The sequence below is a fragment of the Rattus norvegicus genome, chromosome 1 (genome assembly GCF_036323735.1).
Source record: "Rattus norvegicus strain BN/NHsdMcwi chromosome 1, GRCr8, whole genome shotgun sequence".
Taxonomy (NCBI): Eukaryota; Metazoa; Chordata; class Mammalia; order Rodentia; family Muridae; genus Rattus; species Rattus norvegicus.
The window spans coordinates 256452511-256464944 of record NC_086019.1 but is presented as its reverse complement, the minus strand read 5'-3'; the positions used below and the strand labels follow the sequence as shown (position 1 = coordinate 256464944).

At 39.2% G+C, this 12434-nt stretch overlaps 1 protein-coding gene across 2 annotated transcripts in view; it reads right to left on the bottom strand.

Annotated features, from left to right (window-relative positions):
• The window catches only part of Slk (STE20-like kinase), a 55930-nt gene that overhangs the window by 5998 nt on the left and 37498 nt on the right, over nt 1-12434 (bottom strand). The window contains exons 13-18 of one of the 2 annotated variants that reach the window (XM_006231558.5): nt 10439-10531; nt 3931-4060; nt 3123-3247; nt 2187-2375; nt 1559-1684; nt 501-614 (exon numbers count right to left, since the gene is read on the bottom strand). In XM_006231558.5, the coding sequence (XP_006231620.1) occupies nt 501-614; nt 1559-1684; nt 2187-2375; nt 3123-3247; nt 3931-4060; nt 10439-10531 (777 nt within the window). 2 annotated transcript variants of the gene reach the window in all.

The window sequence follows — 12434 nt, the reverse complement described above, 5'->3', positions numbered from 1 at the left end:
TATCTTAAATTTAGTTCAAGGGCCGTGCTCCTGTGGCTCCAGCTGACACCTGCAGACTGCGGTCTCTGCGGTCCCCTCCCTAATGCCCTAGACCCTGTACTGCCAGCCAGGAGAACTACTTGTAATTTTCGACATGTGATAATATTTGTGCTCGTTCAATTTTCTCCACTGGTCCCATTCCCTTCCAGCCCACCCACCTGCCTCAGTTCTCATTCATGCTCCATACCTCACCCAGCTTCTACCTCTCTAGCCTCCTCACAGATTTCTGCACCCCTCCTGTGCTCACAAGCTCTGCTCCCCTGCATCCTGTTTACCTACCTCTCCACAATAACCCCAGCTTGCACTCACTGTTCATGAGCCCCTGAGCTTGGAGATAGTGTACCGCCTTTTCATCTCTATCCATCCCTGTCATGAGCCTGAGACAGACAGAGAAGTAAAAAACCAGCAACAGACAGCAATGCATGGACCACACAGCAGTGTAAGCACGGCTTCCACGTTACCTTCTTCCTGGGCCTCAGCTTCTCTCTCCACTCCTTGAGCTCTTGGCTGTGCTCCTCATCTAACTCCTTCAGTTTCTGAGTCTCATGTTCAACCAACAGGTGGCATTTTTCATTCTGAAAATAAAGTTGGTATTAAATTTTTTTCAGATCACTGAAGCAGTTTTTTCTCCCTGAGAAGGGGTTTCTCTGTATAGCCTGCCTCTGCCTCCCAAGGGCTGGGAGTACTTTTTAACAGATATAATTTTCTTTCAAAATAGCAAATTATTTGCTAAACATCATTCTATTATGGAAGTTCAAATTCTCCTTTAAAAACAATGTGCCAAAAGTAGTGAAACAGTCTATCTTATAAGTGTATAAATACCTTCACTGTTTTTGAAACTTTTATATCTTTTTGCAAAAATACTAAATATCATATAAAGTTGTTATTATAACATATAAAAAGGACTTAAGTAGAAATACATTAGGCCTTTGCTTTCTAGTTGGTAAAAAATTTTTTAATTATATTCATTCTACTCCAGTAAATTAACCAATATACAGAGTATCAAAGTGACCTCCTTCTCTCTGGAAGTGTAGGCATTGCCGGCACTCACTACATGGACTATGTATGCACACAGTATGAACTCTGAACGCCGTCCTCTCTAAGTCTAAACCACTACATTACTACTGAACAAAGACATGTTCCACATGTTTACTTTGTTCACAAAAACAAAAACAAAAAAGCCAGCCATATCCTTTTAAATGGGAAAAAATAAATTCAGAATCTTAAACATGCCATCACTAATACTAGAAGGCATATTTAACGACAGGTTCAAAAACTATTTCTCAGGTTTTACTTTAGCTCTATCGTTGACATTCATCTTGGTCATATGAAATAAAAACAAGGGTCTACAGCACTGCACAGCTCTCCTCGTGAGTCTACACAGGCAGTCCAAGCTTTTGATTCTAGCTCTTACATAACCAGCATATTGGAACTTGAGTTATCTTCCCCACAGTAGCCCTCAGTTAGCCCCATGGGCGCCCAGCCCCTGCACGTCCTGCTGCCGGGCTCCCGAGCTGACCTGCAGCTGGTGCAGCTCTCGGACGTTGGCTTCACACTGCAACTGAAGGTCCCGCATCTGACTCTCGTGTTTTTGATGCTGAGCCATTCTCTCATTTTTCTGTCTCTTTTCTTCCTGTGCAGCAAACTATAAATAAGACACACAAAACAGTTCAGTTAGGAAGCAGCATGATCTGCACACTCCAGAGTGACAACTAACAAAGCCTGAGATACTGACCACGAAGCTGGGACACTACCCTGTAACATAGCCTGCAGCCAGTATGACAGGTAAAGGCAGAGGGACAACCTTCTGACTTCAAGCCTCTGTGTTCTAACTGCTTAATGACTTCCAGTGGCAGAAGGTCATCTGTGGCTGGGCAAGTATCACGGGGCAGACATGTTTCTGACTGCAAAAGCTATTCAAGTTATCTCACCCCCATGCTCTGAGACCTGTCATGAGAGAGCACGATTTGCCCCCTGCGGTCCTGAGTGGGAAGACTAATTGGTACATAGCATGTACCCTGCCCATCCCAGAAAGTTAAAGTAACAGTCCTAAGCTGAGACCAAATGTCCAAACCCAATTATGAGGTACTTTTAAAGGTCATTCAAATGTGCTAAACCCTCAAAAGGAAAATAATCTGTTCAAATACCTGTTTAATTTTTTCACGGTCCTGGTCTGGTGTAGCTGTTGAGTTAATCCTCAAACTTTTTTTAAACATGGCCATTCGTGTCTTGGCTTCACTTCTCTGAATCTTGGGCAGTCTAGCTCGTTCCTGAGTCTGTCTGTTCTTCAATTCTTCAATAAGTCGTTGATTGTAACGCTGCATTTGTTCTGTTTCCTGAGAAGGATTTAAGCAGATGTAAACAGTGCAACTATAACTTAACTCTCAGAACCTGCATGCATGTTCTAAGACAGCATTTGTTACTGTCACCCTCCCTCACTGCATAATGAGCAACAAAATACTAGGCAAAAATAATTTATAAGAAAAGTTATTGGATGACAGTAGTGTTACAATAAAACTTTCCCAATTTCAGGAAAAACGTGTAGTGGTGTGAATATGCTTGGCCAGGGAGTAGCACTATTAGGAGGCTGCTGGAGTAGGTGTGGCCTTGTTGGAGGAGGCGTGTCACTGTGGGCATGGGCTCTTAAGAGCCTCATCCAAGCTACCTGGAAGTCAGTCTTCTCCTAGCTACCTTTGGAACAAGAGATAGAACTGTAACCTCTGAACTTGTAAGCCAGCCCCAATTAAATGTTGATCGTTATAAGAGTTGCCTTGGTTATGGTGTCTGTTCACAGCAGTAAAACCCTAACTAAGATAACATGTTATTAAGATACTTGAATTACAACTGGAATCAGGGAGGGAGATATACAATGAAGATTACAATTCATAAGATCTTTAAACTATTGTATAATCAACAAAAAAGTTATCCAAATAAAGCATAATCAATTACTCAAAACTCAATGAAATTTAGGGTAAAAGACAGGAATAAAGTCAAGAATCCATCCTCTAAGAAAATAAACTTCGCAATGAAATAATTTTAAAGTAAAACGCGGGAAGAAGCAAAAGAAGTTCCCTTTCGTTCACCTTCTCGTGGCGTTTAAGCAGCTGATGTCTCTGTATGAAATACTGATCTTTAAGTTGCTGTTTAAGCAGCTGGTGCTTTTCTTGTAAATGTCGTTCTTCAAGCTCCCAAATTGCAGCTTCTCGGGCTACAAGGAAGTAGTTTTCAAAATGTCACTTGGTTCTTTTAACTAACACTCTTCATTTTAGTATTTAAAGTATTTTATATATACTAACATACATACAAATTGATATTCTAAGGTATAAAGAAAATATTACCAACATAAAATAGCATTTATTATCACTTTTTATTTTATTTTAATGTCCTAAACTAAGAATCTTCTACCAAGAATGCCAAAATTCTAACTTAAAAACTAATCTGTTAGGAGGAATAAGGTCTTAAAATTCCATCCTATCATCTCCTCATTTTACACACACACACACACACACACACACACACACACACACACACACACACACACACCAGTAATTAGAAGGCATAGTGACTATATAAAATTATTCAAATAGATTTCTAGCTTATCTAGAAGGAAGTGTTTTTGGTTGGGTGGTTGCTTTTTGTCTGTTTGTTTGGAAGGAAGGAGGGAGGGAGTTCACGTCTGAGGTGCCGAGATGAGCCAGGCCCTCAAGTCCAGGGCACCATGCATACACTAAGTCCACCTGCTGTCACGGAGCTACATCCCAGTCGGCTTTAAGGATGCACTTGTGGAGACTTCCACTGTATCTCATGAGGCCTTCTTGCGTACAACATAAGTAGTGCAGCCTTTGCGTGTTGCTGAGGCCCTGTCTTGTGTGCCTGTGGGCTCCTACATACCTCTCAGGAGCTGCTGCTTGTTATTCAAGCACTCTCTCTCAATATTGGCCAACTCTGCCTTCTGCTGCTGGATGATCTTTTTCAGAGCGCCGTCTAACTCTTGCTGTTGCTTCTGAACAAATTCTTGTTCCTAATAGACATGGTTAACCATCTGTTAATACAGAGCTACTGAATTAAGCATTCAATTATCAATGTATTAGTTATGTATTTGGTTATCTATATATTAGTGGTTAGTGATGGTTCTTTCTTCTCGTTTGAAGACAGATAATGGAGACCCAGGCCTTGTGCATGTCAGGCAAGTACTCTGGCACTGAAATATATATATATATATCTCCTTATAAGATTCTAAGTGAAGTTCATAAAGCTGGTGGGATTTAAAATAAAAATCACAAAATTATATTATAGAGGGTCAACACAAATGTATTAGTTATCCAACACTCATCTAGAAAGTACTAAAATGTACAACATTCTAAATTCACTATTAAAAATGATACAAATAAAAATATACATCCCATTCAATTAAAATGCTCTATTCCATTAACAGCTTTGGGAAAATATCAAAATGACAGCTTCTAAAGCTGAATGTTTGCTACACTGCAGCATAACTAGGGCAAGAGTAAGAAATTCCTTAAGAATAGAAGCAATGAAGAAACACAGACCACAGTCAAACCCTATTTTTCTCTAAGAAATAAAACAAGGAAGAAGTCCCACACCCGCACTAACAGAAGAGGACAGTGCTTATCACCCATAACCTGTGCCTAAAAGGAATGGGTTGAAGACCTAGTGAGAATCAATGCATTGGAGAGACATAACGTAGTGGTAGGACTAAGAGACACCTTATGAAGGAATTCCTTATAAAGGAATTCTACCAAAACATTTTGAGACTCACTCATTCACTTAAATATACTTACTGAATGCCTACCATTTGCCACATTTATGCGTTTTTTAAAAAAATAAGTCTGGACCTGAGCCCCTTTGGCAACAATAGAAGATGGTGTTAGTGAAGAGGATGCACAAATAAAAATGTAGGTTTACATTTTAGGACTGAACAATACTTAATCAATCTGTAAACCTTTTCTCTCATGTATCCAGGAAACAGTCAAGCCCCAGCTCTGTTTCAGAGCTATCCTTTGTCACTCTGGATCACTGCCTGCCTGATCCTCAAGGCGCACAGGCTGGCAAAGCTCCTCCAAGAGCTAGCCGATGGCACTGCCTCGAGTTGGTCATTTCAGGCTGCTGTGAGGGAGTGATGTGGAGTTGCAAATATTACCGCCAGTTCATCTGGAGTGTCATGTATGTTTTATTCTGAATCTAAACACACAGTAGAAGACAGACAAGTGAAGTGTCTCTATAAAACGCAATTAGCTCACAGCCTAAAAGCTTCTATTTATGTAATCGTCTAGAATAAAGTCTTTTGGACTTTATTAAAGAGATGTGAGATCTGCATGCTGCCTACAAGCAGCTATAACAAACAACAGAGCTACTCAAGCTCCTCCTTTTCCTAGAGCAATTGTTTGTATTAAAATACTGTTTCTTTCAACCTCTGATGCAGATGTCAACATGCAAACCTGCTCAGTAAACGTCTAACCTCGAGGTACAGTAAGGAGTTCCTTCTGGTTAAGATTTTTATCATTGGTGAGAGATCATTGGTTAAGATTTATATCTATTTATGATAGATTTTTAAAATATCTGTATCAACAGCTTAACTAATATATATGTCAACTTTACATTAGACTCAGACCCACAGACCCATGCAATAAACACGTGTAAACAAAAAGGTGAGCAAAGGCCACGCTACCAGGTGCGTGTCAACTGTGAGCAAAGCCACCCTATATATAAGTGCGTGTTGGCTTCCCTGCACAGTGGTGGCCATGCTGCTATACTCAGGACTACACAAGGTGGGAGTTCAGTTCAAAGAGAACTTTCTTGAGGTATTTAGTACATGCTGGGCAGTGCTAGGTACAGGTTGACTCAGTACATGCCAGGCCCTGTGTCAGGTACAATGTAATTAAAATTTTTTTAAAAAGCCTTCAAATTGCACCAAGCTATTGGTCCCAAGTGCCAATAACCTTGAATCATTAGTCTCTTATGGCAGAGCCACATCAAAGACTTTTTTTTGTTTATTTACTTTGCGTGTATGTGTGTTTGGCCTCCAAGTACACACATGCACAATGTGCATGCTTGGGACCCATGGAGATCAGTAGAGACATTTGGATCCTCTAGATCTGGAGTTACAGGTGATTGTGAGCTGTCACTTGGGGACTAGGCAACAAAGCCCGGATGCTTTTAGAGCAGCAAGGCTCTAACTAGTAAGCCATCTCTCAGCCCAAGCAGCAAACTTTTGAAGGCTCAAAACTAACCACAGGGAAGTCAAAGCTGGGGACGAAGGGCTCAGGGACCTCAGAACAGGTCCCATGCTGCCCCCAAGACAGTCCTGCAAGGTAGCAGTGCTGAAGCGCCTTGAGTGCTTCCTGACCAGAGGTAGCAAGGAACCAGGTGGACTCGCAGCTGACTGAGCAGATAATGCAGGTCAGACACTACACAAATCTTTTAATAAATTTTTAAAAGCCAAATAAATACCTTAAAAAGACCCCAGACAGAAATTAATAGACTTCTTTACTTCAAATAAATGTATCCAAATTTAGTACTACTGCCCATTCACTAAACCTATCAACTTCAAAATACATTTGTAGTACAATTTGTAACTAGAAATTGCTCTTAGAAACAGGAACTAAGAGAAATTACCCATTCTAAAACATTTGTCTTTAAAAATACATATGGGCTTAATCAGTAGAAGTAACAAGAACCAAAAACAAAAAAACCCACACTAAGAAAGCCAAAGCCATTTCTAACAATGGCCTAACAATGAAGTCAATGGCCTTTAAAAGTACAAGCTCAAGATCTCATAAGTAATTTTATATCAGTTAGCCAACTGTATTAAAACTACAGCTTTGTACCTAAAAACTATCAGAAAAAGATTATGACAAATTAAATTATTTGTATGAAATTTAATCACTTACTCAACAAATTTACTCAGAAATGGTAATGATCAGAAAAGAAATTATAAATCATAATTTCTTGATTTAAAAAATATCTGCCAATTACCTTCTGAAATCTAATTTGGGAATAAGGAAAACAGAAATGGCTGAAATCAAGCTGTATTCTATCTACTCCAGTTATACATACCAAACATCGCAAACAAAAATTAGCACGTTATATTGGCTAGCCTTTCCTATGGCAACTGTGAGAAAGAATACAGTTTGAAATTTCAGACTTAATTTCAAACTACAGTAATTATAACAGTACCACAATATTTATTATTATTGAGAATTTGAATAAATGGACACACAGGAGTAAAATCACTACTTTTACCATGGCTTTTCTGACCATATCCATAATTAAGACATCTAAATTATATACATAATCAAAATGTCACTTCACACAAAGATAAAGATCTAAGCACAGCATTCGATTCCTCACATGTGCAAAGTTTATAAAATTCTACCAGGAAGATACTTTACTTTTCTTAAAAATCATGACAATTTCAAGTTAAAAATCTGTGGTGGGAAGGCAGAAAAACAGAGCCCTCCACGTTCTCCATCCAGCTCTGCACTGATGCCATGGATCACTGGCCTGCAGCAGATGGCCAGTCTTCTGTGCCCACATTCTGCATCTGGACGAAAGACATCCTCCAGCCTCCATGAGGATGGTGCCAGTGAGAACCAGATAGGAACTCCCAACATCACTGTTAACACAAAGTCTGCCAGACTACTACTGTTATTCCTGGCATGCACAGTCAGTGCTCCACATTTCAGTCAATGAAGTTAATAAGGAAAGGCACATGTGAGTCAAAGAAAGCACAGGTAAGAGAAGGCACCTCCCACAGCACGCGGACTTACGTCCTGCATTTGGGCGTTGAACACTGCACAAGATGACAACTGAAAAGACTGAATCATGACCTGAGCAACACCCTGTGGATCAGAATACAATGCACCTCCCAGGTGAGAATACAGGTAGGTATCTGAATGGCTTTGTGTAAATGGAAAGAATAATTGTACAAATGCTGGCTTTTAGACCTATAACAACGGAGAACCTATTTCCCATCTCTAGAATAAAAAGATGAGAACTCAGTCAGTAGCTTCCGAACTCTAATGTGCTACCCATTTGTAAATCAGTAGACTTCCCTTTTAAAAGCTCGTCCGAATAGATGACTGATTGAAAGACAGAAAGACAGGAAGATAGAGATAAATAATAGATAGAAGATAAAAAAAGATAATAGATAAAGCATAGATACATAGATAAATGATTGGTAGACAGACAGACAGACAGACAGACAGCTTATAAGTCAGGTTAAAAGTGGTGTTCTTAGGCCTGCAACCCAACCTGAGTGGGTACAGAACCTGCTTAGGCTCCTGTGAGCCTACAACAACTCTCAATGTTATCCTCTGAAAAAACACAAACAAGTGAAATATGAAAATAAAAGAAACAAAGGGAGGGAAGGAGAGAAGAAGAGAGAGAAGAAAGGGGGGAGGGGAAGAATGGGACAAGGAAAGAAAAAAATCCTTCTCTTTCGTGCACAGGGAAGCGGCCCCCTGAGCCCTGCAGCCCTTGCCTTTGAGTAAAAGGTCCTCTGAAGACAGTGTGAAAGCCTGTGGACTAGATGTCAAATATGTACCAACCCCACGGCTACACAGCCATGACTTAAGAACTCTAACAAAATCTAAAACAGACTGCAAAATTACCAGCTTCATATTTTAATAAATTTATCAAAGAAATAAATACATTTGAAATGCTACATTCTAAACACTAAATTTACAGAAAGAATATACCAATTGTTTTATCTTTCGTAGGAAAACATAAACCAGCCCCCAAAACATGTAAAGTCATTTAAGAAGGTGAACTAAAATTAAAGTACAGGATCACTCAATTTCACTCAACAATAAATTTGTATTCGTATGATATACTTATGGAACTAAAACCATCTGCTTTGTCCTTTTTCAGGCAAAACTACATTGCTCTTACCTAGCCTGAAATCTAAACTAAGCACAAGTATCCGTGTAGCCAGCTCCCTTTTCACTTTGTTCATAAAAACACCCAATAAAGCAGATGGCTAAGCACATGGACTGGGCAGAGTAGGCAGCCTGCGTGCTATGTGGGGGTCCACTGTCTGCCCTGGAGCTGAGGTTGTCTGGACGGGAATCATGCTTTTTTACCATTGCCAAACATGCCACCTTCCAAACACCTTCCAGGGCTTCTTCCCTCACCTCTAAGACAGGGTGAGAGACTGCGGCATCAGAGTAAGTGTTCTGTACACAGCAAATCCTATGTCTGTTACCGTGTCCCTCAACTAGTCACCCCACACCACAAGACAAAGTGTCTCAATGGCTTATAGCTAGGAAAATATTGGCTATATTGCCCTGAGTTTATTAAAATTGTAAATTCTAAGATCATAGTTCCCTTTTTTTCCATAGTATTAAAATATTATCAGCTCTGAAATGACATCAGGCAAACAGTTTTAAAATATCCTTACTGCATGCACGCACACAGTCAGTCATTTAAGCTTTAGTAGCAATCTATGCATGCCATGGTCCCTGATGGAGTTTTGTTACTTATGTGTTTCTTTCTAGGGTCCTATAAAGTCCAAAAGTTTAAAAATCATTTGTTATCACATAAAACCACATTAAAATAATATATTGAGGTAACATGGAAATTCTGTTATAATATTCATTTATTTGGTTAATTCGTCCCTCTTGTTAAAAAAAAAAACCAAAAAACTGTTCACTTAACTGTAAGATTCTTAAACCAAAAATAAATATACTAAAAATGTTGTTAAAGTTGATTATGTTCTTGATCTTTTTAAAAAGTAGCAAATGTTTGATCTATCATTTAATATTAAAATTTACTACTTTTATTCTAAATGGTTTTCTAATAGTCATTTTTTTTTCTAAGCATGGGGTTATATATTACCCTCCAATTCTCTCCTAAAGGTCTTCTAGCAAGCACTGGAACCACTACTTAAAAAACAAGCTGGGCTGGAGAGATGGCTCAGCGGTAAGAGCACTGACTGCTCTCCCAGAGGTCCTGAGTTCAGTTCCCAGCACCCACATGGTGGCTCACACCATCTGTAATGGGATCTGGTGCCCTCTTCTGGTGGGTCTGAAGACAGCAGCAGTGAACTCACGTACATGAAAACAAACACACACACACACAAGCAAGCGCTTCCATCATGATAAAACCAGCAAACAGTAGCCATTACCCTAATGCATTCATTTCTTTTATCTGTAATCAACTTCTTAAACATTTCACTTACTTTCATATTAGCAATTTAAAGATCACCAAGTATAAATTCAACAAACATACTTTAAAAAACGATCCCGGGTATCGATAGATGGGGAAAAGTTTGACATTAAATAATAATTACAGTTAAAATCTCCTCTTTCATCCTCTTTGCTGAGTCAAGAGAAAAGGCTGCTTCCTGGTTTTAGTAGCATGAAGCGGCTGCTGTTACCTGAGCATGCTGGCTCTGTGCAAGCTCCTCTTTCCTGCGCTTCATGAGCTCTTTTCTCAGCTCTTTGGGTGCTTTCTCCACTTCATTTATAACCTACAGTATATAAGCATGCAGGAGGTGGGGAGATGATACTTTCTCCACAGAAGCCGTGTATGTGAGCAGAAAGCTACAGATCAAGGTTAAAGCTGTTAAAAAGCTTCCTTTCAGCATGCATTAGCAGAAGCGAGAGTTGGTGGGAAGAACAGAAACAGAGAGCATGCTTGATCTCCATGCAGAAAGAGACAGCAGCACGCAAGGTTACTCCCTGCCTGACTGTCCCCTCGTATTAATCAGTGACAGAGTGCTTACAGCTGAGAGGACGGTGACAGACTCAGAAACTACAAACCCACCTATCCATACATTTAGGACTCAAAGCACACGAAAAGCTAATGCCATTTATAAGGTGCAAATTTACAACTGACTTGACAATACAGAGGAAGAGTACTAAATGCTCCACATCATGGCAAGGGTAGGAAAGGGGTCAAGAAGCAAGTGGGACTTCAAAGGCACAAGAGAAAAATCAATTTTTCCATAAAATATACCATTCATACATGGTATGACAAAATGCATATCGCTTACAACTTTTTGTAGGATTAGATAACATTCTCTTTGGTGGAAACTGAAGCCAAGTTGGTGAGCTTTAAAATCAGTAACATAAGGAATCTTAAAGTTTGGTAAACTATGATTTGTTACACTAAACCACATATATTTTAAAATGGAGCATATTTTTTAATTCCTTCTTCTTTATCAAAAGCCTAAAGGTGAGTTTCACGCAGCAGAAGCTCCAGAGCCCAGCTCTGAAAAACAAGCGCGTGTTCGCAAGAGAAAGAGCCCAGACTCCAAATCACCACATGCCACGGCACCCAAGAAAGAGACTGATTCTGATTCAACAGTGTCCTTAAAGTTCCCAACAATAATTCCTCATGAAACCAAATCACCAATCAGAGCGAGAGACTCCCAAATTGCAAGAAGTTTAGCAGTAAGGAAAAAATACACAATGAGATTATTCAATATAAACACAACACAATCTCAAACAGAACATCCCAAATTCAAAATAGTAACAGAACTACAGACTTACTCATCTAGAATTAAGTCTTTTAATTTAATGTGATGCAAATATTAGCCTCTCAAATGACCCAGGGTTTTTTTTAAATTAGCAAAGATTTTATCATGAAGCAACTCTATATAAAACCTAACAATAAAACAACCTCTTAGAAATGCTAACTACAGCGGATAAAGCTGCACAGCAGCATGTACATGTGCCCTGAGGAGAGCATCAGGTACTTGCTGTTAATGCTCAGTCCTGAGGAGAGCATCAGGTACTTGCTGTTAATGCTCAGTCCTAAGGACAGCATCAGGTACTTGCTGTTAATGCTCAGTCCTACCTGAATATATCCTCAGGAGTTAATAATATGATGTTCAGTTTTCCTCTTAATTAAATGTGTAAGTCAGATGCTAAAATCTTGGTAACTGAGACATGAAACAAAAGTGAAAATGTATTTCCTAGTTTGGCTGAGATATTTTCTTTCAACCCTAATAGATCTGACCGTAATTATTTTCCCCTGGGGTTGTTTATATACTGAAAATGTAAATCCCTCACCTGCACTGCAGATGTAAAACAAATCATAAAATCATCACTGGCAATCGCTTGGATGTATTTGATTTTAATCTAGGAACCTCTTTACTAGCTGATAACCAGCTACAAAACAACCCGGAAGCAGCTCGGGAAAGTCAAAACCTTGTTATAATCACATAATTTTTTTTCCCCAAAGGTATAGTAAGAGGTGCTATTTTGAATATCAAGCTATTCAGGTTTTGCTTGGTAAAATGTCTTAAAAAAAAATCAATAAACCTAATAAAAAAATTCAAATGTCAAGTAAATTGTAAATAATAATTCTGGCTGCTACCAGTAAATACCAAAGAAGTTAAGTTCTCTTGAAAAGGTATTTCCAAAGAA